Source organism: Nelusetta ayraudi, unplaced genomic scaffold (genome assembly GCF_046127955.1).
Source record: "Nelusetta ayraudi isolate G7.1 ecotype Tasmania unplaced genomic scaffold, CSIRO-AGI_Nayr_v1 ptg000048l, whole genome shotgun sequence".
Lineage (NCBI taxonomy): Eukaryota > Metazoa > Chordata > Actinopteri > Tetraodontiformes > Monacanthidae > Nelusetta > Nelusetta ayraudi.
In genome coordinates, this window is record NW_027466098.1 from 14,072,785 (window position 1) to 14,097,229 (window position 24,445).

Below are 24,445 nucleotides of genomic sequence, written 5' to 3' on the forward strand. Positions count from 1 at the left end.
GTAGTGGCAGTCGACAGTCTGCACAGAGTGGCGTTTGAAGGCGGGGGGGTGGACTAAGAGCTGGTGAACGACGGAGTATTCAAACGCCACCCTGTTAACAAATACATCCTGCTCCAACTGCTTGTATGTCTGCATGCATTTGTTTTTACAGACACGAGACGGAGCGCCCGTCTATTAGTGGGGACGATGCAGGGGTGCTTGCTGTGCTTCCATAATGTATCACACACGGGGATAATATTACGCAAGAGGCGCTAGGACTACCCACAATGCCTCGGTGGGACTGGACGAATGTGGTGCAGAGTCGGTTATTGATGTTTCGAAATCTAGCGCTGTTGCAGGTTTTCCAATCTATTCATTTCTTTTTAGCACCCATTTTCTTCTTTTTTTTTTTAAAGCCCACATTCATGAGAATCTAACCCTCAAAGTGCGACGACGCCCTGCGGCAACGGGGTTAAAACAGAGAGTCCGGGGTGAAGGTTGGCTCAGGTCCGGTGCCCCCACCAGGCCAGGAGGCCTCACATTCAAAAGCTGCTTGTTTTTTTTTTTCTTTCTCTTTTTTTTTTTTTTGAACCACCAGGGTCTCTCCTTCATTAACCCCGGCCTCCTACTGCAGTAATGACGACAAGAAGAGCCTGAAGCCCTGATGGGTGGTGGAGGTGTGGGTGGGGGGGGGGGGGGGGTAACCTCCTAAAAGAGCAAGTCAAATGGAAACAAGTCTTCACCTTCGCCCCTCTCCCCCTCCTCTCCTCCTCCTCTGCTCCCCCTGACCGCCGCCGGTTCATCGCTGGGCCTCGGCGCCGCTCATTTGCGCCCCCGACTAACGGGGGAGAGGAAGGGGCGGGGGTGTGGGGGGGGCTCTGTTAAAGATGGCACAGCCTGGCGTGTGCAGCGGGAGAAACAGACATTTTGTGGAAGACACTGGCACACACACACACACACACACACACACATACATGCATGTGCACGTGCGACACACGTCTGCAGGAATCCGGCAGCCCCTCCGCCGGTGACAGATTTTGACGAAGGTGTCATTAGGGTGACACAGTGTAAAGCAGTGCAGGCGGGTGTGATTGACTTGTTAGCCCATTACGATGCTGTTGCCGAATTAATGGCTGCCACGGGAGGACGGCTGGGAAACAGAGCTGGCACTTTTAATGGCTCGGCAAGTGAGTTACGGCAGGAAGTTTTCAGACGGCGAAAAGAGAAAGAAGGGGAAAAAACGCAGAGGGAAAGTGCGACTGGCTGTGCGTGCGTGTGTGAGAGAGAGAGACAGAGAGAGAGAGAGAGGTAGCGGTAGAGGGGGATCGGTGGGGAGCAGCGACTTCTCTCCTTTTTCCCGCCGTCTTTGCACGAAGGGTGAAATGTGACCGACTGCAGACCCGTTTGGCCTGTACCTTGTCATGCTAAGTCGCCCCCTCCTCCTCCACCCCACCACCTAGAGCCGCTGATTTATGGGGGCCTAAAGGCTCTGCAGGTTATGTATCCCACAGGAAGTATAAACGCTGCGTAGAACCACTGAATCTGACAAACACAGCATTCATAAAAAAAAAGCTGCTGTGACACAAAGAGCTTCACTCCGCTTCATGATCCCAGCAGAGGAGGCGGAAAACAACATTTAACTTGTTCTCTCTCTCTCTCCCTGTGTGTGTGTGTGTGTGTGTGTGTGTGTGTGTGTGTGTGTGTGTGTGTGTGTGTGTGTGTGTGTGTGTGTGTGTGTGTGTGTGTGTGTGTGTGTGTGTGTGTGTGTGTGCTTTCTCTAATGAGGACAGTGCAGGGGATTTACATTCCTTGTGTGCATGCGCCTCTTTGTGCCGAGGCTTTACTCACTTAGCTGTATGATCAAGGTGATAAGAGATCAGACATGATGAGCTACAGCCAAGGAGAACACGCACACTAATTTAACTTAAAAAAAACAAAAAAAAAAACAGAATCCATAAGGAATTTATTTGAATGACAAAACTGGCCATTTCTCACTGTGGTATTTAGACTTCAGCTGGATGTTCACTGTGTTGTTTTAACTGTTTGTTTTTTTGTTGTTGTTGTTGTTGTTGTTGTTGTTTTTTGGAGCAGCATGAGTCGTTTCAGGCAGAATTTCTGTTTTTATGTTTGCAACATGTGTGTGGGGCAGGGACGACGATCTCCTCCGCAAGTGGCCGCTCGCATGAATTTCTGTCATGTCAGGAATTACATTAGACCGACTCGTGCAAAGCAAAGCCACCAGCGGAATCCTTTTTTTTCTTTCTTTCTTTTTATTGTCACTGCACCCGCACCAGTTTTCTGCAAACCTCTGAAAATTCCAGCGGTGGCGCAACGCTGGTCGCCGATAGGTTGATGTGTCTGATTAGCGGCAGCACAGCAGGAAACTTCTCTGTTGTTCGTTGCCTGTGTGAATTGGACAAGCAACTGTGTTTTGTGTCCTCCTGCTGGTCTGAAACACAAAAATTAGCAAATGTGCATCTTTGCTTTCAGCTTGCGTTTTCTTTTGTGTTTTTTACAAGTGTGTAGTGAATTTTCAGCCCGTGATTTGACAATTGGAAAGTTACTTATGAGTGATTAACTTACGTTGTGATCAGACCTCAACATTTACTGCAGGACCTTGTTGTGTGTAATTTAAATCTCACAACGCTGGAAAAAGGAAAACTTACAATGTGTTATGGTTTTTTAGGAAACTTATATTAATAATTTTTGTTGCTTACAATCATTCAAAGTCTGTCTGCACTGCAAACTACACATGAATCTTATATGCAGGATAAATAGGTTGCAGGCTGCTGGTAAAAAAGCAAGTCTGTCCCTGATATTTGAGGTCCTGCATCTCTGACCTGCGTATATATTGGCCTCTAAGTTCACACAAGCGGGTGAAATGAAATCCCAGCAGCCGCCTGGTCACTCAGCACGGCGAGGCCCTGAGGAAGACGTCCTTCTCAAAACACAGATAAGTGTTTGGCTTTCTCCTCGGCCGTGAGGAGTCACGCGAGGCCCTTTATATAGGAGCAAACCCCACTTCCCTCCACCGCGAGGTCCTGACCTCATCACAAGAGCCAGGAGAGCCGGGAGGAAGAAAAAAAAAATATCCCGGCTCAGTTCCAGTTTCATTTAACACACCTCGCACCTCTGCCTGGAATAAGTGGACGAGCACCTCTCAGCGCCTCCTCCTGCCCTGCTGTTTGCTTAGTTTGTCTTACCTTTCCCCTCCAACTCTCACTTCATCTCAGCGGGACGCAGCGGGGTTTTTTTTCCTCCCCTCCTTCTCCGTTGTTTTTCACGACTCTATCCTCAAGTGTCGCGTCTCGCACTCAGAGGCACCGTCGGGCGATTATATGGCGAAAAAGCCGCGGCCCCCGATGAAAGCCCGTCACTGAGCTGTGACCCGTGCAAATCAAAACTCTCTGCTTTCTTCTTGTCCCCCTTTGAAACGCAGGAGCTCATTCCCGAGTTCTACTACCTCCCCGAGATGTTCGTCAACAGCAGCGGCTACCATCTGGGAATGAGGGAGGACAGGAGGATGGTGTGCGATGTGGATCTGCCGGCATGGGCCAGGAAGCCCGAAGACCTTGTCAGGATCAACAGGATGGTACATCACAGCCTCACTGATCCAGAAATTTATATGCACTTTACATCTGGAAACTTTCAGAGTGAAAACATTATCTTTTCATCTATCGTATAGTGATTCCTCCTTTGTTCCTGTTGGCAGTGCATTAATAATTTATCCACATTTGAATCATTTTGGTATCAACTACAGAAAGAAGTGGAGCAAACATTTTTAAAATGTGCACAAATAGTACAGAAGCAATTTGCAAGAGCGGATGCAGAATACAGTAGGAATTAATTCAAGGGTAAATCATAAAAAATGGGCTTCTGAAACTCAATACAGTTGTGGTATATTAAAAACCTAATAACTGGGCTAAAATTAGCCACTAGCATTAACATCTAACACATTTTCGCTCTCTTTTTTTGCAGCCATTCATGTATTTTTTTTTTCCTCCATAACCTTTTTACGCACATCTCCGTCTCGCCGTCTCTCAAACTCTCTCGTGAAGTTCACCCTTTGACATTAAAAGCTGTATCTCTGACCTCTGACCCCAGCGATGTCAGCCTTGTCGCTCTGGCAGGGCCCTTTCCTGCGCTCATGCGTGTCACATGCGAGCGTGCACGTCACACAGACTATCAACATGTGCTCCGCAGCAGCCGCCGTGTTTTTGGACGGGCCGTCTGGTGCCGTCACATAAACTCTGCCTTCCCTTGAATGTGGAATCGCTTCCAGGTTACTGCCGACTGCATGGACGTTGAAACATGCAGTTATAGTTTCTAAGATGTGATATGATTTAAAAAAGAAGCTCTAAAAATAGTCCCTGGCTAAGGCTGTGCATTACATTATTCTACCTGCTTCTCTTTTCTTGTAGGTGTGTTGGTTTTTATAAGTTACTTTGCCTCCCTTAAGGAACTTAGTGACACAAGTAATCCCATACGCAAGCAATAATTTCAAAGATTATTTATGCTGTGATTTTACATGCAACCCAGTGATACACACTGAATATGATCCAGCTCTTCTCTTCCTTTTCCTGATATTAGACAGGCCCTACATTTTTTCCCACTTGCAGATCCATTTTTTTCATCGAGGGCCTCCAGCAGAACAGCCCTGCCAGCGTTGATCATTTCAGAAAGTGTAAATCTACTGCTCCGGAAACGGCACATTTAGCCCTCTGTTTGCGGCAAAAATTCTTTCGTGTGTTCAGTAAGTTACGGAGATGGCTACAGCGAGGATGCTGCTAACTAACCTAGGACAGAGATCAATAAGGTGTCGGTCCCCTTTGTGACATCACAAAGGGGGCAATCGTGTTTCATGGAAACCCGTGACCTGCTTGCGTCCCCCGTCGGCTGTTTGCATAACAGACAGGGAAACGCGGCCGTGAGCATCAACAGTCTGTCTGGACCTTTGACCTTTGACCTTTGACCAAAGACTCCCTCGGCCTTGTTCATCCTAAAAAGGAATTTGCTTCTCCTGCAGCCACAAAGCGCTGCCATGTGACCTAGCTAAGCTTCATGTAGCTCAGTTCGCAGCTTACTTAATTTCCTGATGCAAACACCTGATGGCCCTTTTTTCCAACTTTTTCAATAATAAAGCAAATTCCCCAAATTCCGGCAGCGTCGTTTCGAATACCTTCTACTTCACATCGCGGTTTCCACCCCGACTTTCGGGGGCCACAAAAGTGTTTTTTATTTTTTTTTTAGAGCTGAGACGCTACGGGAACACGCTTGACCTTTTCAGCCGGAGTGACAGAGCCGGGCCGGTTCTGGTGGAGGTGACCTTTCACCACACCGCTCCGTTCCTCGCCGCCCTGCTCCGCCTCCATCGGGGCTGGGCTCGCCGTCGGAGGCGGGGAGGCGAAGAAGAAGGCGGAGGAGTCCTGATAGTTGTTTTACGGGCATGTCTGCATCTCTGGTACAAGGAGGGAGGCTGACATGCGGATTAACGCTGGATATTTTCCCACCGTTGAGGGACGCACACACACATCCACACACATACACACACATACACACACAGGCACATCCATACACACGAGTGTGATGTCGCGGGCCGGCGGATGTCCTGGAAAATCACAGTCGCCCGCCTCCATTTTTCGGCGTCCTCCTTTTGTTCTGCTCCCTCGCTCGCTCGCCCCCACGCTCCTGCTTCCTCTATTATTTCATTTCTGTCAGTGTAGCTCTCTCTCTCTCTCTCTTTCCCTGCACCCCCCACCCTCCGTCTCACTCTTCCTCCTTTGCATCCCTCCCTCCCTCACGCCAGCCCTCCCTCTTCTCATCTTTGCATGTGCCACTTTCAATTGCGCTGATATGCCCTGTGGCAAACTCTGCCTCTGTGCGCTCGAACAGGCTTTGTTGGTAATGGCTGTTTTTTTCCTGATGCGAGGGGAGGAGTGCAAATTCCTCCAGCCGAGCTTTTATACCAGCGCGGAGGGGGAATTATATTCCACCATGTTTTTTTGGAACAATGCATCACACACACACACACACACACACACACACACACCCGCGCTGCCTGGTACACATAGAAAAAATTATGATAATTATCCCCTAATCATATTCCCAATCTTTCGGCAAGAAATTGAGTTTTCTTTGTCACCTCGCCAGCGATACGTACGTGTCGCCGCCACGGTAAACCGGATCGCAGTTGGTGCTGCTGTACCGTTTCCTTTGTCTGTGAGGAGAGAGAAAAGAGAGAGAGAGAGAAATTTCATGTAGGTTGGTCCTCAGTTAGCTTGGCTTTCAAAGAAGGGCTCCAGCCTTTGTCTTTTTAGTGTGTGAAACTAATGTGTGCGCTTTAAACCAACTGAGGATTCTGTGTTACTGAATTAAACTATTTAAAGCGAAATATGCTGGCATGCACATGCTAATATCAGAGTTTCTGATTCAAATATGCCACTGTAGCAGGGAACGTGTCAGCTAGCTATGACATGACACACTCATAGTAGCTAACATGACGTCAGTGCTGACTCAACAGATAAATCTGTTGAAAGTATTTACTCACAGCGATGCGTCATGCAAAAGAATGCCTCCAAAACGGCATTGTTTCCTGCTACCATATCAGATGTTTGTGACTTAGTTTCTGGTGCAAACACAGCTGTACACATGTGCACTTGTGCACTGTACTCAAAGTAGCATATGTTTGGAACAGAAGTGTGCAGTTTAAGACAAACCTTTCGTCATTGCTGCACTGATTTAACTCTCTGCTCTGTCTGGATCCCTTATCACCGGACACAGACTTTTGTCCTAATATGGCCAGAAGTCAGTTTAACTAGTTTGAGCTGTGGTGTCAGTCAGCAGTTACACTGCTGAGGCTCCCATGCCATTTAACACTTTTGGCCATGAACAAGTCCGAGGCCAGTTTGCGATGCCTGGTACAGACCTAACGGCCAACAAGCCCTCTGTATTCATCACGGCGAGGCTACGTTTTGTCGCGTGCAGTGTTGTGTGTAACGTACAATTTGCCTCCTGGTCCGTGCGCTGCCGGTACACCTCTCACCTCCGCTTTGCCCCGCTCTCCTCTGACAGGCCCTGGAAAGCGAGTTTGTGTCATGTCAGCTGCATCAGTGGATCGACCTTATTTTCGGCTACAAGCAGCGGGGCCCGGAGGCGGTGCGCGCCCTCAACGTCTTTCACTACCTGACTTACGAGGGCTCGTCCAAGCTGGACAGTATCACCGACCCCTCGCTCCGAGAGGTAAGGCCCCCCACCTTCGCCCCTTTCCCCACACACACACACCTGCACACGTGTCACCATGGCGACGGAGCCCCTCCCCTCCGCTGTTATTCTCGCCACAGGGGAGCAACTTCCTGCCGGTATCCGCCCTGGCATGCGCTGTGGAGCTGCTGGAACATTCAAATCATGCAGCTGTCAATCAATTATTAGTGTCACGCAAATGTAGCCCGTGAGACGCTCGGGCGGCCGCTGCTGACTCACCGAGTTTGCCTCAGGTTTAGCGTCATGTTGCGCCATTTGTTTCCTCCCTTGAACATCTGTGTTATCCAACAACCAGTTAAAAAAAAAAGCAGCCTATTTTGCTTCCTCACTGAGCTGGATATGCTGTAGTTTTATCTCCTAAACTATATTTGCTGTAGTTTTGCCCACTAAACCATATATGCTGTAGTTTTTCCCTCTAAACCCTATACGCTGTAGTTTTGCCCCCTAAATCATATATGCCGTAGTTTGGCCCCCTAAACCAAGCATACTGTAGTTTTGTTCCCTATAAACCATATATGCTGTAGTTTTGTCCCCAAAGCCATGTATGCTGTAGTTGAAGGGTTAAGTTAAGTCAACTGGTCTTGTTCTTGTGATCTTGAAGACATTTCGCCTCTCATCGAAAAAGGTTATTTTGGTTCTGAAAACAGGTTTGACGGTCCCAAAACTTGTTCTTGTGCAAGTCCAGTTGCCCCAACATAACCCTTCTACTTTAAGATGACCTAGATGACTGAAAGCCTTCACGTACATGCTGTAGTTTAGTCCCCTCAACCATGCACGCTGTAGTTTTGTCCCCTAAACCAGATCAATGCATGGGATCGAGCTCATTGATCAATCAAAGGTCACCCTAGTCGATAGATGAGCTCGCGAATCCTCTTGTTCTTGACTAATTATTAGGATATCTGCGACTGAGCCGCGCCGCTCCTGAATAGCTTAATTGCGCAGAGGGGAAAGGGGAGCGGAGCGGCAGCAGCAGCAGCAGCAGCTGGCGTGCACGGCGCCTTCTTTCCAGTGTGAGCTCGTCTCCCTGCCTGTGATATCCACCATCTGCTGTCTGCAAAACAAGTCATTTATATACTGTCACTTCCAGGGCCGCCTTTATCTATCAAGTGACCACTATGCAAATCACCTGCGGAAGATTCGACTCATCTAATTACCAAACCTGATTGTGTTTATTTTTTGGGACCCGCCACCAAAAAGAAAAAGGGTCAGACAATCCCGATTTCATTATTTCATTTTGCATCAGGCAGAGAGGTTTTTCACGCCGTCCGCCACTCGACTGTCACACCCGGGGAGTTGACAGTAGCGATGGTTGGTTAGTTAGTTGCACATTAGGAAGTCTGTGTCTCAGACTCCCTAATTGTGCCCAGTCGATGTGGCGGTGACATGTGATCGCATCTCTGCCGCATAGAGAGGAACTGGCCCGGCTAATTGCGACTGAGGTAATGCAGATATGATGAGCACTAATTAAGACGAGCCTCCGTGCCTTCACTCATGTCACGCTCTCCCTGAAATAAACATAACCCTGCATGTCTGAGCCTCATTTGCTAAAAACACAGGAGCATTTCAAAAGAAATGCATGATAAATAATTCTCTTTAATTAGCGCGTTTGAAGTCGTCTTTTTTTTTTCTTTTTGCCCATTGAAGTCCAATTTTAGGAACCAAAAATATAACAGCAATTAGCTTCAAATAGTTCCTCTATTTACTACCAGGAGAATCATATCATCGCCGCAACTATTGTTGCTGTTTCTCTGTGAGCTGCCTGACTGACTCAGTGAGCCCGAGATGGAAAAGTGCCCAGTAAACGTCTCCGCTAAGACCCGCTGAAATGTGACGATTGACTCCGGGGTATTGATTCATTCGCGCGCACCTGACAGGTGAGGCTGCGGATCTGGCATTAGTCACAACAATTAAGGTGTTTGAAAATGTCAAGAAATTAGAGGTCATGAGAGATCATTTCCGTCGGCGCGTCAGATAGAAATGATGACTCGCTGACACGCCGCCAGGCTCCTGGCTGAGGACGCGGTGACAGCTCTGCTGGGCAGCTCTGCCGGAACAGCGGTCCATCTCCTCTCTGACAGCCCCCCCCCCCCCCACACACACACACACACACACACACACACACACGCGCACCCCCACACACCCCTCCCTCTCGTGGAAAAAACATGACAGCAGCCCCCTTGATTTAGACCCCGGCGTGTCACTCCGAGGTAAACAGACAAATTATTCATCAGCGCCTCGGCGTCGTCCTCTCCACTGCGTCAACAGAGACAACAAAGTGTGTTGCAGCAGGCGGGGGGTCTGAGGTGGGAGTGGAGGGGGAGGGGGGGGGGGTTTGACGAGCCAATCACACCTGGATATAAACTGCACCACAGACCAGACAAGCGTTTTTTAAAGCTTGACCTTACTGTTAAGACTTTCCATATAGCCGCGTATAGGAGCCGGCGAGGTGGGACGAGGTAATTGCTCCTGCGCTTTGATTAGGCTCTCGCGCTACCACATACAGTAGTGAACAATTGGGCGCTCAGTGCTGTCAGTCAGCAAGCAGCCTCAGGTGAATTCTTCAGCGCTCCAAGATAAGATCACTCAGTGCAACTTCTCAGCAGCGCGCAAAGAATGAGCCGCGTTTGCAGCTGCACGGGGAAGTAATTACTCCAATTATATTCCTGTCTTCCTCTGTGTACTCACATGGTGATCTCACTTTTTAGCAATACCGTAATGAAGAATACTAATCATGCATTTTCTAATAACGTGTGTCTCTAGACTTGCAGTAGAATCCATGGAAATAGGTAAATTCCGTCCTCGCTCAGTTTACTCAGTGGTTGGAAATATACACACAGTGATAGAAATCAGGTGGTCGTGATGTCACAAAGGGTGCTAATGCCCTTCCCAGGTGAGTGACACCACCATGGTCGTCTAGTATTGTTATCATTGTCTATAGTATTGTTCCAAAAACATGTTTTTTTTTAAGCAGGAAGCTGCAAACAAAGGGTTGTTATGCTGTTTACTGGTAAGTAGCTAATAATGTGAAACTGTTTTACGAGAGTCTTTTGACTAATGTGGTTTTTCTATGCGTATGATTTTAATGTATGTTGATCTGTTGATCTTTCGCTGTTCATTGTTTTATGTGGTAACTGCAGATGAAATTTAGCGTCCTTGCTAACTGTACAACATCTTTTATGTACTGTTGATTAATATGCACCATCCCCTCAAATAAAATAGAATACATTCATAAATAAAAGAATGAGGAATTAAAGATAAACACCTGCCGTCACTATTCAACTCTAAAATCGAAAAAAAAAACACTTGGGGGGGAAAAAAAAAACAGTTTGCAAAAGCCAGGCAGTGTCATATTTGGTCGCAGCCAGACCCTGATGCGCAGGTGCTGTGACTCGGCATCATCCCACGCTACTCAGGAGGTCACGGCGGGGTCGCGTTGTTTGCATTCTGTCTGACAGGGCTGCGTTGTTGTCGCTGCGTCGCATGAGTGCACCGGAGGCCGATCATCCCTCCGTCACACCAGTCCTGGGACCAGGCGAGCAGCGCGCACAGCTCGCAGCCAGTCGCTTCACCTTTTTCACTCCCGGGCCGCCGGGAGGACGGCGTGTTGAACTAGAGAGGGGCGGACAGACGCACGCGGACGTGATGCGGCCTGATGGATGGAGAGAAAGGTGCTCAGCCGAGCAGAGACGGGCTGTTGCTCCGAGGGAGGATCGTCGCAGGTTTTCGCTCCGGCGATAATAAGTGTCAGCCCGAGGGGAAAAGAATCGGAAAAAAAAACAAAGCCCCGAAGTGAGTCAACCTAATGAACTGGCTGCTTTAAGCGCTCAGCGTCTCGGCCCGGGACCGAGAGAAGTTTTCTGACACGGCTCCAGGTGGATTAGCGGCCGAGCGGCTGAGAGACGTGTTCTTGGGTTCTCCTTGAGCACCGTCCTCCTCCCCCTCCACCTCCTCTACCTCTTCGTCCTCCTCCTCCACCACTTCCACCGCCTCCCCCTCTTCCAGGAGAAGAATGCTGGGTCTTCAGCCCGATGGAAACTACCAAAACGGGGCATGTGTCGGGGGCCTCGTTTCCCTGGTGAGCGGCTCCGATCGCAAGAACTGCGGGATGATGTTTTCCACATGCGTCACACATCAGCACTTCTGATCTCTGTATCGTGTTTCGCGATTGGAGCGGACACACCGCGACCCCTACCCCCAACGCTACACCCCCCACCCACCCCCCCACCCCCCCGCACCTCGAAAACCTGTCCTTAAATAGCCATAATGTCAGTCGGTCATTACTGGACGACATGTGCTGGCTTGTAAAGAGAAAGACGAAAAGAAAGAAAAAGAGGAAGTTGAGAAATCCTGACTAACACTTAATAGTTGCCAAATGCGCTCACCAGGTTACAGGGGAGAAAAAAAAAATTGCTAACACTTTCTATGAAGGCCTATTGTATAATACGTTATAACGCCTTTATAAGGCAGTCGTAATGCATTATACAATAGTAATAGACCTTCATAGAAAGTGTTACCATTGTTTTTTTTTCGTAGCTGCACGGCAACCTCTGGGCTGTGTCCACGCCGCCTTTTTCAGTACTGCGGGAGATAGGAAGTGATGGTGGGGGTGGTGGGGGGGTCGAGGGCGACTTTTTGGCTTGCAGGTGGCCTGTCCTAATTCGGTATCACCTCCGAGTCGCCGGCGCCGCGTCTCCCTGGGTGACATGTGGTGGCCAATAGGTCCCTTTGATAGTGAGCGGTGCGTACAGGCCTGAGGAAGATGAGGGCTAGTCACCCACCCAGGCGGGGCGGAGCGGGCGGGGTGGGCTGGGGTAGGGGAGGGGACGGGGGGTGCAAGGGCTGAGCGATGTATGTTCCATTGTGCGCGGTGGCATTGACGGACGTCTACAAGCTCCCCTCTGATGGTGGAAGTGGCTCCAGTCACATCAATCACTCCCGCCGTCGAGTGCCCCACTTTCAGTCCAGCTCTGCAGCTCTTACTGCTTCCTTTTTTTTTTCCTTCCTCCCTCCTCTTCCTCCTCTTCCTCCTCCTCCTCCTCCTCCTCCTCCCTCACTGGAGGCAACCAGAGGGGCTTTTTTTCTCTCTCTCGGTTACATGGAAGCTATTTTCTAATAATAGTCAAATGTCCCTGCTTGTTGTTTTGTGTCTTTCTTCTCAGGGTGTGACTTGCTGTGCTGTTTTTAGTTTAGTTTCCTTTTTTTTGCGGGGGGCGGGGGGTCCTTCCCCCTGTAGTCACGAGCCATCAGACTTGGAGCTCTCGGCTCATAAATCATCCCTCATCAAGGTTCCCTTTCTTGGCCCAGATCGGCTCCGGTCGGCTCAAAAGTGTTGTTTTTTTTTTGTTTGTTTGTTTCAGGCGCACAAAAAACATCTAAAAGTGGGCCGGGCTCTGCGCTCGCAGTCCTGGCCCCCAGGATGTCACTCCAGGTTAACGTTTATGCAGCATTGGGAGGGAGAGGGGGAGGGGGAGGGGCCCCGGCGACTGGAAATGGGAATGGTTAACTGAAGCATGTTAATAGGAAAAGGCTTGTCTCCTCCGCACTAACACTTGGATGACTCTGCAGGGCCCAGAGAGGTGGAGGTTGTGGGGGGGGGAGGGGGTAAGGAACTGGGGGAGGAGGGAGGAGAGGGATGGGGGGGCACCCGGGCGGATTGCGAGTGCTCCCCCTTTGCAGCCTCCCCCCTCCCCCCTCCCTGAGAGGCACGGCTGAGTTAGGATTTGCTTGCATTGTCAAGTAACGCATTGACCCATCACTTTGATGCATATTGATTGTGACAGCCACCCCCTCCCCTCTCTCTCTCTCCCTCTCTCTCCCTCTCCCTCTCTCTCTCCCTCTCTCCCCCCCGCAGGCCACAGAGGCACAGATCCAGAGCGTTGGGCAGACGCCATCTCAGTTGCTTATCGAGCCACATCCTCCGCGCAGCTCCGCCATGCACCTGGTGAGAGCAAATTCAACCCCGGGAAAGTCCTGGCGGCTGCTGCTGCTGCTGCTGCTGCTGCTGCTGCTGCTGCTGCTGCTGCTGCAGTGGTGGTGGTGCTGCTGCTGGTGTGAGGAGGACGAGTCCCAGATCACCTTGTGGCAGATTGACGGCCGTGCACGTTTGCAGGCAGCCCTGACAGTGTTTCCCCTCGTTTCTCTATCAGTATGTGTTCAGCTTCCATTTTATAGCTCAGGATAAATATTTCAGAAGGTTTACTTCATGTAGGTCACAGATGTGCGGTGTGAAAACACCGTGCGTCTCCCACTCTCGCCCTCTGCTGTGTTTTACAGCTGTTGCCGCCTGCTAACAGCAGCTCGAGGTAAAGCGAAGAGTGCTCCCTGCTGGCCGAGTAGCTCCTCTCCTCCTGTCTGAGTTCCTGCTGCCCTGTCTGGCCCTCATTATATCCACATGGCCTCTCTCTGTTACTTTCCTCCCAGACTAGAAACCTCAGGCAGATCCCTCTGAGATCCTTTTATTCAACTTTTCTGCTTTTGCAACAGATGTGAACGCTTTCATCCGCTCCTGTCTAAAATCTTGGAAATTAATGACGAGAGATGAAAGTCCTTAAAAAAAGAACTCGCAGACAATCGTCAGGATCACTTGCTATTTTTTCTTTATTTTATTTTTGCTGCTTACATTGCCAAGTTCACGCTGGTTTAAGATTGGGTAATTATGTAGTCACTCAAATTCTCTTTGCAGTCTCTTTGAAGTCTTCTTCTTTGTGGACACAACTGAATCTTTCCGACACGTGTGTATCATTTTTTTTTTTTTTGCGCCATCCCATGTGCAGAACCTTCTCCATCACCAGTCGTCTTGTCTTATTCTCGTCTTCCCCTGCTGTGTGACCTCCCCGTCTGAAGGGGGCAGTGCGCAAAGCCTCCCTCTGCGTCTGTCTGAACCCTGATTATTTTCCTCCCCCTCCAAACGACTCTAATTACCTCTTCCCATTCTTCATCTCCAAAAACCATTCATGTCTTCCCCCCCTCGTTCCTGTTTCCCCACCGCTGCATCCCTCTCAACAGTCTTTCCTTCCGCAGAGCCCTCTCATGTTCAAGGACCAGATGCAGCAGGACGTCATCATGGTGCTGAAGTTCCCGTCCAATTCGCCCGTGACGCACGTGGCGGCCAACACCCTCCCGCACCTCACCGTGCCCGCCGTGGTCACCGTCACCTGCAGCCGCCTCTTTGCCGTCAACCGATGGCACAACACTGTCGGTGAGCAGAGGGGGAAGCCGCGGGAGTAATAATAATAGTTAATGATAATAATAATAACAATTAAAGTGCGTAAGGTGAAAAAGTCCACGATTCTTCCAGGCTAATATATATGTAGCTAATAGGCCATGTGCAGCAGGCCCCCAGAGTCCAAGATGGCGGCCCATTCATTTGAATGAAGTTGCTCATCCAGCGCACACGCCGAAAAGGTCTTCGACTTCCGCATTAATGGGCCTGTAGAGCATGCAGAGTAGTGTCACTTCCCATCATGTCTCTGTAACTCACATGATTTATTTGGCCAATCAGAACGATTCTGGAGAACGTCACTTACAGACACGTCAGGGTGCAGCCAATCAGAATGAGCTGAGACACAGCAGCACATACGATGTTGTGACGTCACGCTGGAGATCAATTATTTTCTGGTGATTTTCTGGCCTTTATTATTTTTTTTAAATGACTAAAAGACCATCACTGAAAAATCTACAATAGAAAGATCTGATATGAGTCACATTTATGGTCACAGTCGTCCCGTCAGCCGTTTTAAATGCATTTATTTTTGTATTTCGGTCCATGGCAAAAATGCTTTTTCGGACGCTGCACTACCTCAAGTGGCCACTGAAGAAATCGTTGCACCGCCATATTGCCAGTCTGATATTTCGTCCTGATAATACATCCATGTGCCTACTGGAGCAGCATGTCTTGTGAAATAACTTCAGCCCAGTCTCTCACAAACCTGCCCGCCGCCCGTAATAGAGCTGTAGCCGGCTGGCTGGCTGGCTGGCTGGCTGGCTGGAGAGTCGAGCGGCTCCTTTAGGTAAGCTGAGTGTGAGCGTTTCCACATGTTCTGCAGCAGACATGTGCGAACAACATTACCCACGGAGCCCCCTCCCCGAGACACAGCCTCACCTCGGGGGTCAGAGGGCCGATGCAATGGTTACTCTGAAATTAGGTCGCAACTGCACCACATTCTCCTCACACGTCGCCATCTGTCACTGCAGAAACAGCCCGAGCTTTGCAGGCCAGAGCGTCTGCGCTCTGCTGCTGCGGCGGCGGCTGCTTCCTCCTCCAGGCCCACCGCTAATGAACACAGCTGCAGTGGTTGAAGTGGAGAAGTGGAGAAGAAGAAGGGGAAGGGTTTTGTATCTTTTTTGGACCGATGGTGGCGTGTTGCTTTTTCAAAGCTGGCTTAAAGGACAGAAGAGAGAGCATTGATACATTTTCATCAGAGTGATGAAAAGTATTGGCTTCCTTTTGAAGGAAGCGCCTACTGAGTTGGTGTATTCCAAAACACTGGTAAACTGTACTTCACTTCATCCATTCATTCATCAACATGTAGAAACGACTAATAACCTTCGTGATCATCTGTGCGTGTCTTCCTGCTGTAATCCAGGTCTCCGTGGAGCACCGGGCTACTCGCTGGAACAAGCGCACCACCTCCCCATTGAGATGGACTCGTTAGTTGGTGAGAGAACGTCTCTGTTTTATCATAAAAAATACATCCTCCTCTATCGCTTCCATCTTGAGGGTAATTAACAGCCCGGCAGGAAAAGCTTGACAGACACGGCTATCGACATATCCGCTGTTGTCTTCCTCTCCCTCTTCCTTCCGCAGCCAACAACACAGGGAGCAACAAGCGTCAGATCACAGACTTAGTGGACCAGAGCATCCAAATCACCTTGCATTGTTTTGTGGTGACAGCTGACAACCGCTACATCCTGGTGTGTGGCTTCTGGGACAAGAGCTTCCGTGTGTACTCCTCGGAGACAGGTAGGCCGTCGCTGTAAACTCTATTTCCTATAGAGGTGTGCACTGATGTGCAGAGGACCGAGCACTGCCATGCGGGTAATGCAGCGTTCGTCGATGCGCTCAGCTGACAAGCCTTGTGTAAAAAAAAAAAAAAAAGTGGGGAGGGGGGGCACAAATGACTGGGCACCATGCAGTTATGAATGAATGAAAGAATGCTTTTACTTCTGTCCCTGTCATTGATAATGGTTGAGTGTCTGTAACAAGCGGATTAGAAGGGAACAAGTTCTTCCGCTGGATTCTAAGCTAAATAGATGAACAGTTGCCATATTTGTGCTTCGTCATTCGGCGCTTCTGTTGTATGTTTTTAAGTGCCTGAGCAAAATTTGGTATTGAAAGAAAATCAATTGGACAAACCACACAGCAATGAGAACAAGTAGCCAAAACATGTTGTTTACGACGTTGTAAATTTTTTTTTTTTTTTTATTAGGCAAACTGACACAGATCGTATTTGGTCACTGGGACGTGGTGACGTGTTTGGCCAGATCGGAGTCGTACATCGGAGGCGACTGCTACATCGTCTCCGGTTCCAGAGACGCCACCCTGCTGCTGTGGTACTGGAGCGGGCGGCACCACATTATTGGAGACAATCCCAATAACAGTGAGGATGGAAAATGTTCCTGTTATCCCCATAGAAATGTTTGGGTCTTTGCTTATGTTCCTTTTAGATGCTCATTTGGTTCATCTTTCAAGTAAGTGATTCACACTTGGAAGTTATTCAGCCAAAGAAATTCAATAATATCGGTGCGGGGAGACAACAATGAATTTGTACCATGGCTGTGATACTTTTGTGTGATTCATTATATTATTGAGCCTACTCTCTTTTAATTAGAGGTTAGCAGAGGTCAGCTGTAGAGGCCAGTGGGGGGGGGTTTCTGATGATTGTTCGCTGTTAACTTCGCCCGAACTCACCAGTAGGATGGAAAAATGGGTAAATGCAGAGAAGCACGTGGTCTCATTCTGCTTCTCGACAATCTTGTGTTTCCAATCGTTGCAGATTTGGCGTGGAATGCCCTTTAATCTTCCTCGCCAAAAAACCCTGCAGCTAATTAAGAGTTTCAGCTTGGTTGCCTCCAATTAGCAAGGGCCAACCAAGCCCGTGTTGCTGCGGCAGGAGACTGGCGGTATTCCCCTGGTACCGAGCCACCAGCGCTCACGCCGCATCTTCAGCGGACAAAAGGGAGGAAGGGAGAAAAAGCTCATCGGAAGAAACAAAGATACGGGATGTTTCTCACCTTCCTCAGCCTCTTATCAACTAATCAATGCCAGATGGAAAGAACAAAAGAAGCACAACGTGGTTTCAAAATGCACTCTCTCTCTGTATGAGTGGTCGACGTGGATTCACAAATCTGTGCTGAGCCGGCATCAGTCCTGTTCCCATATGGCTGCAAACACTGCTCCCCTTTCACAATTCCACTCCTGAACTCCTCTTTATTCTCTCACTTATTAGTTTCCTCCATTCAAGAGGCTCACACTGGTGATTCTTCACGCCTGTTAAATCTTCTTTCACCCCATGCATCTGCAGATCACCGCTCCCGCATCCTAGCGCGGCCCTGAAATTGATTTCAGGGCCCAGAAGGCTGCTCGTGCCTTAAATGTGTAATAATTAAAATGAGTCCCAGCTCAATCACGGCCCTTCCTCTCAGACCACTGTGATGGGGAGAGTGGTGGTGGTGGTTGGGGGTGGTTGTGCTTGCACCTGGTAATTGTGGTGGCTGGCTTTGGCTGCTCCCAGGGGCCGAGGAAAGGTGGAGCGGGGAGTGTTACGCGGCACTGGCTGATTGAATCTTTTGTCAGCTAGGTGAGCTGCACAAGGTCCCCGTCCCCCCCGGGACACTTTTTTTTCTGACACTTGTCCTATTCAGCTCAGCTGCCCTCAACAGTGGGTGCTGGGACTGACAGCGCGGCTCAGGTCCCGGTCTCTGAGGAACTGTGCCGCATCGATCACAGTCCAGCTCACCGCTGCAGCTGCAAAGGCGATACGCCTAGCTGGACGGGCTGGAGGGGAGGGTGATGGCTGGTGGGGGAGGGGGGGGGGGGGGGTGTGTCTGACGTGTCCCCGTCATCTATCAGGACTTACCTGTCATCCAGGTCAGGGTTTCAGGGTTTCTCAAACTTTTCCACGCCCCCCCCCCACACACACACACACACACACACACACACACACACACACCAAACAGCATTAGCATCTGGCTGGGGACACTTTTCACAAACCAACAGACAACAAAATGTGTTTAGAATGAGAATATTATCAGCTAACATGTCAGTAATTATGGCCATGGTGTTGTCTTCCACAGCTGGGCTGTCTGTCTGTTCCGTCAGTCTCTTTCACAAGCCTGTCCAACCCACCTGGAGTTAGAGCTGGGGTTGGGGTTGGGCTTAGGGAAATGGCACAACTCCCTCTCATGCTAAACTATGACAGGACAGTCTTTTCGGTAAATTCCAGGCTGATTAAAGTTTCAGGTTTTTTTGTCCCAGAAACAAAATGCATACTATAGTGAGTCCATTTTTGGACATGTTTAGATTTTGCATTCCACCACTCTGTCTCATGCTAGACCATGTTAGGACGGTAGCGTTGGTGAGTTTCAGGCTGATTTAAATATATTTTTTAATTTATTTATTTTTTGGCCTTAAGAGAAAACTCTGTACAGGTGCAGGTCTTTTTTCAGTTTTGTGACATTTTCGGATTTGGCATTCTGCCACTCCATCTCATGCTAAACTATCATAGGCTGGTCATTTTGATGAGGTTTTAGTACAACCAGTAATTTGCAATATTAAACTTTTTGACATTTTTCCAAATTAACTTGATTGTTATTAGCTGTAAACTACAATCAAAATAATTATGGAATTAAGAAATAATTAATTCTGTCTCCAGTGCAGCGATGACCTATTTGGGTCCCCTCTTGTCTTGACTTTATTTATTTAGTTAGCTATGTTTGAGTCGAGTCATCGAGTCTAGTCCATGAGTTCAAGTCTCTTTGAGACAGTAAACTAACAGGCATAACATTAAATTATTAGATATGTTTAAAATAAATTCAAAAGGCTGCAGTATGTATATGAAAGGCAGCTTATTGTGGGCCTGGAAAGCATCTCCTTCCCCTCTACATCCCACCTACCCTTCATTGTTTGCCCACAAATACAGATTTGACTCATTACTGAGTTAATTAGCTGCTTCCACTCGCTTCTCGGACAAAGAAAGTGTGTGATTAGTGGATTTGCAAGCGAGTGAGCGTGCAAGCGCCGCCTCTCCCTGCTGACAGCGTCAGAGGGCGGCTCCCGTAGGCGCGACACTCCCCTCACTAACCTCTCCCCCCGGCCGTCATCAATCATGTGACACGCCGGATGAAATCAAGCGGCTCGGCTGCCGTCGGCGGGCATCGCCGCATTAACATGACAATCCAAACAGACCTCCCTGCGAGCAGATGTGTGTCGCGATGGCCGAGTTTGTTTGCGTATACAAGCGATTTTATTGCCTGATGAAGGACCGCAGCAAGGAATCCTATTAGAGTCCTATTATTATGAGGAGCAATCTCTTCATCTCAATACTTAGCTTTTAAATCCTGATTTAAAAAGTCATTTCAAGTCCTTCCTCACTGCTGTTATTTTATTCTTAATGTGCTTTTATTGTGTTAATAAACAGTCTTCTAATGTGTTTCCTGGTGTCTCCCGTCTCCCAGCCGACTACCCAGCACCGCGGGCAGTTCTGACAGGTCACGACCAGGAAGTGGTGTGTGTGTCTGTGTGTGCAGAGCTTGGCCTGGTCATCAGCGGAGCCAAAGGTTAGTGTACTGTTCCTGTCTCCCTTCACTGTAACTGTCATTTAGAAAAAAAAGTCCAGGCCACTGTGAGAAGCGCCTGCTGCTGTACAGTAGATTCTAAGTGCCTGCTGCTTTTTCTGCACATTTACAATGAATTGGTCCAAAGAGGGCCCTGCGATGAACTGGCGACTTATCCAGGGTGTCACCCTGCCTTCGCCCTGCCTCTGAAGGCACTTTGCTAAACGCCTCCACGTCTCTTTGGCAAACAACCTGTCAAATGGTGTGTTTCCTTTTCCACTCAGAGGGCCCATGTTTGGTGCACACCATCACGGGGGACCTCCTGCGGGCCCTGGAGGGCCCCGACCACTATCGGTGTCCGCGGCTCATCTCGGTGTCCAGCGAGGGCCACTGCATCATCTACTACGACAGAGGCCGGTTCTGCAACTTCAGCATCAACGGGAAGCTGCTGGCACAGATGGAGGTCAATGATTCCACCAGGGTGAGCAGACACACACGTGACTTCAGGACTTTCTGCCTAATGTGAAGTCCTTGCATTGATGGCGAGCAACAGCGCCTCATGTGGTGATTGTCTGGTGTTTCCAGTTTAGTAAACAAAATGTTGTTTTTTTGGGTGGCTTTTTTTACTTTACAAAATGTTACAAAATAAGTAATGTTGCTTCATGCTTGAGTGGAGAGATTTACTGGTTGTGAAAAGTGTGTGATTGCAACAGGATTGGAGTCAGCTTTACTATTCATTATCAATTGTTATTATTGGCTCTTTCAAATCGAGGCTTCCTTTTTGCTCATAAAAACGAGGCTTACCGTAACCAGCCCCGCTGTCGTCTCCTGCTGCAGGCTATCCTACTCAGCAGCGACGGCCACAACTTGGTCACAGGCGGCGATAACGGCGTGGTGCAGGTGTGGCAGGCTTGTGACTTCAAGCAACTCTACGTCTACCCGGGCTGCGACGCCGGCGTCCGAGCCATGGACCTGTCACATGATCAGAGGTGAGAACAGCCTGTGGGGCTCACGCATCACAGACGATGTCGTGGCGAACGGGCTGAAGCTAAACACCACCGGTGGGGGAGATCACAAGAAGCTGGCATCTTCTTTTCTTTCATTTCACCTGTAAAAGTTCTTGTTTTTAATAATTACTTGTTGATTTAACCGTAGAAGGTGTACACATGGACTTGCAGTGACTTATCCTGCCTCTAGGCTTAAAAAATATATTTAAAATAGTATACATGTATTTAAATAATAAATGATATATTTAAAAATAATATATTTAAAATAATAATAATTCTGTCCTCTGACTTCAGAGTGACAGAGTTTCAAATGCAGGACTCCTCTGTTGCTGTTGCACCTCTTTCCTCATTTCCTCAGTCTCTTTGATATTGATTCGCTTCGATGTGGGTCAGTCCAGCTGAAGAGAATCGTCCCGATTTACTCTCCCTTACTCACTGTTTACAGGTTTATCTTCCGTCTAAACAGTGTTTTTGGATGTGCCCCATGAGAGTGACACAGTGTTCTGTTTGCGGAAGAATTAGGCAGGCTTGTGTGTTCGTTTGTGTTCGCGCCGTCGCTGTCTGGGCATGTGTGGGCAGCCTTCGGCGGATCTGTATACGGTATAATGCGGCTGTTCCTGTGTCTTTATTGCGGTGCGGTGTGTGTAGGTCGAGATAGAAACAAAAAAAAAAAACAGTTTCATGGTTGCCACTGCCGATTTCAGTCCGGGGGAACATCCACCATTCTTTCCCCTTGAATAGAACCTATGGTTGCCATAGAGACGGAGTTAGGTAACTTCCACCAGTGCCCTTTATTTTTGGAGGGGTGATAGAAGGGGGATGAAAAGACAAACGCGAGCACGCAAGCCTGTTGCGAGAGTTTGGCGATCAGCAGCGTGTTTGGCCCTTGACGCAAAAGAATGGTCAGTTTTCTCCACAGAATCGCTCTGGGGGCCGTCATGTGACCCCGGCAAGTCAGGAGAGGTTAGAGAATCTCAACATTCAAGCTGCACTTTACAGCCATGGGCTAAATCCCTCCCAGCATTTACACTCTGACCCCTGACTGACTGGAGGCTCTGTTCTTCCGCAAGGTCACCGTCACTGCTAACCGCGCCAGCTGCAGACAATAGTTCAAGAAATCGGCACTTGTTTAAAGAATTTCGTACTACGACATGGGTTTTTCCCCCCGCCGGCCCGTCCGCACCAATTCTCACTTCCTAAATGTTTTAAGGACCCTGTGATGAAGTTACAATGGCCTGGACGCAAGCGAGTCACCATTAGGTAACACTGGAAAGAAAGATCAACCCCCCCGTTTACAGAAAGCCATTCTGCTCCATCTCTGTTCATTGTGCGCTCACATATTTAGGCCCCCGAGGGCCAAACAGTACAAGAGGGATCAGCTGCTCTCCCTTCACACCAGCCGGCTGTTCGAAAGGCTCAATGATCCACTTCAGTTGGATTGGAACACGGTGATGTTCTGCGCTGATCTCGCTGCGTTTCCTTCGTGTATCACAGCCGTGCACCTTTTTCACAAAGCGTCCACAGCGAGAAAATTAAGACGGTTTGTGCCTCAATTGCAGCACCTGCAGGTGTTACTCGAGACAAATAAACCCATTTGCCACTTGCGGGGTAACAGAGAGTATTTCTGCCATTCTGAACATCCGGTTTTCTCCTGCAGGACTCTGATCACAGGCATGGTGTCCGGCAGTATCGTGGCTTTCAACATCGACTTCAACCGGTGGCACTACGAGCACCAGAGCAGGTACTGAGAGCCGACAGGCTGCAGGCAGCAGGAGGGCGGAGGAGGAACCAGCCCTGCATCCAGTGGCCGGGCCTCGTCAACAAAACATCCACAGCCCGAGAGCGAAAGCGGCGGACCGGACTAACACCTGGAATGTGACAGTTTGTTTCTCCACCTGGTCTGAAGCAAAGCTTAACTGACTTGACAAACTTTTTTTTTTTTTTTCCCCCAGTTTTGATTTTCATTGCCAACCAGAGCACCAGCTAAACAGAAGCGAGCGGGCCTGTGATTCTTGCCAGAAGACTGAAGCCAAACTCGACACAGTCCATAAAAAATAGACCTGAATGATGTAGCTTTTCAGTTTGAAACTGTGAAAATACCAGACAAAACAAACGTCCCTGTTATGAGCGTTTATATAATATTTGTATGGCAGAGATCTTCCGCAAAACATTTTTCTAGGAATTGAAAAAAAAGACAACTGTAAATATGTTTGTGTGTTTGTCAGGGCCGAAGTTTAAATGTCCAACCGGCCTCCATGTTGCCAACGGTTACACCATGTAAACGATGTATAATGTTAAAAAAAAAAGGCTCCGCTGCACTTTAGATATTAGTAATAGATGTATACGGCCATGGTTTTGCTCACTGTTATGAGTGGTGTTTAATTGTATGTGTACGTGAAGAGGATGTTCCTTCAGTGTGTTTGTCTTTGTGGAACGAAAAGTCCGAGTCAATGTGAACTTAGTCGTTTGTGATTTTTCTTTCGTTTGTTTTGCTTTTGATCGGTTAATCCAAAAGCTGTCACCCACGAATTATTATTTTTTAATTTAAGAACTTTGAGTTTATTATCCATATGAAATGGAATGTTTTATAGTGCTGAACAACCAACACTGTCATCTTAGAAGTCCCGCCTTTGTTTTTCAAATTTTTATTCCTCTCCAAAAAAAAACATGTCCGTAGGATTAAATGCCAGATTCATTGGTGTATCAACTCAAAAGCAAAGAGAAAGAAAAGAGTCTTTGCTTAAAAGACGTTTTACAGCTGTTGGCACTGCCAGCAATAACAGTCGTTTTATGTCTCTGTTTCAGTTTGTCTGTTTTTGCACAAAACTGTTTGTCTGTCTTGTGTGCAGGTGTGTAACAGCAGGCACTGGCTTAGCAATACTATGACCTGCGCAAAGAAGTGGCCCAAGGAAGGTTCTCAGCACTGAGACAGATTATGGAGAGGGCAGTCTTCCCAAACTGACTGTGGCCTATTTTGCTTTCCTCTCAAATCATTTACATTCCTGTTGCATTTTAATTTTTGTAGCATACTGTAAATGTTACGGTCGACAATGTGTGTTCCCCCCCCCTTGCCAGTTGCGTTTGCATATGATTGACCTTTCAACGTTATTTTTGTGTTGAAAAATAGAAAGCTGTGTATTACTTTCACTACTTTGTTTTTTAATAAAAACTGTGGGGAGAAACCCTGAAGCTTCAGGTAATTCATTGTGGTTAAATTCGTGAGTTAACAGTCGTCACATAAAAGTCATCACGTAAAATCAGCGCGCTCTGAATCTGGAGCAATGCGTGGAAACTTCTCGACGAGAGCGCGTTTGTTTGGCAACACTGCCATCTGCTGTTCTCAGTTGGTACTGGAGAAATAACAGGAAACCGTAACATGGGAATCTTTTTCTTATCTGACCGGATTTTTATTCATCAGGTTTGTA

General features: G+C 48.4%; 1 protein-coding gene across 1 annotated transcript in view; it reads left to right on the forward strand.

Annotated features, from left to right (window-relative positions):
• nbeab (neurobeachin b) overlaps positions 1 to 24,293 on the forward strand; it is a 192,440-nt gene extending 168,147 nt beyond the window's left edge. Inside the window, exons 46-56 of the mRNA XM_076036487.1 lie at positions 3,419 to 3,571; positions 7,051 to 7,218; positions 13,091 to 13,180; positions 14,260 to 14,437; positions 15,825 to 15,896; positions 16,046 to 16,201; positions 16,668 to 16,838; positions 19,915 to 20,016; positions 20,298 to 20,494; positions 20,851 to 21,002; positions 22,678 to 24,293. Coding sequence (XP_075892602.1) covers positions 3,419 to 3,571; positions 7,051 to 7,218; positions 13,091 to 13,180; positions 14,260 to 14,437; positions 15,825 to 15,896; positions 16,046 to 16,201; positions 16,668 to 16,838; positions 19,915 to 20,016; positions 20,298 to 20,494; positions 20,851 to 21,002; positions 22,678 to 22,768 — 1,530 coding nt within the window. The 3' untranslated portion in view covers positions 22,769 to 24,293. The remainder of the gene's footprint in view (positions 1 to 3,418; positions 3,572 to 7,050; positions 7,219 to 13,090; positions 13,181 to 14,259; positions 14,438 to 15,824; positions 15,897 to 16,045; positions 16,202 to 16,667; positions 16,839 to 19,914; positions 20,017 to 20,297; positions 20,495 to 20,850; positions 21,003 to 22,677) is intronic.
• Positions 24,294 to 24,445: the final 152 nt, after the last annotated feature.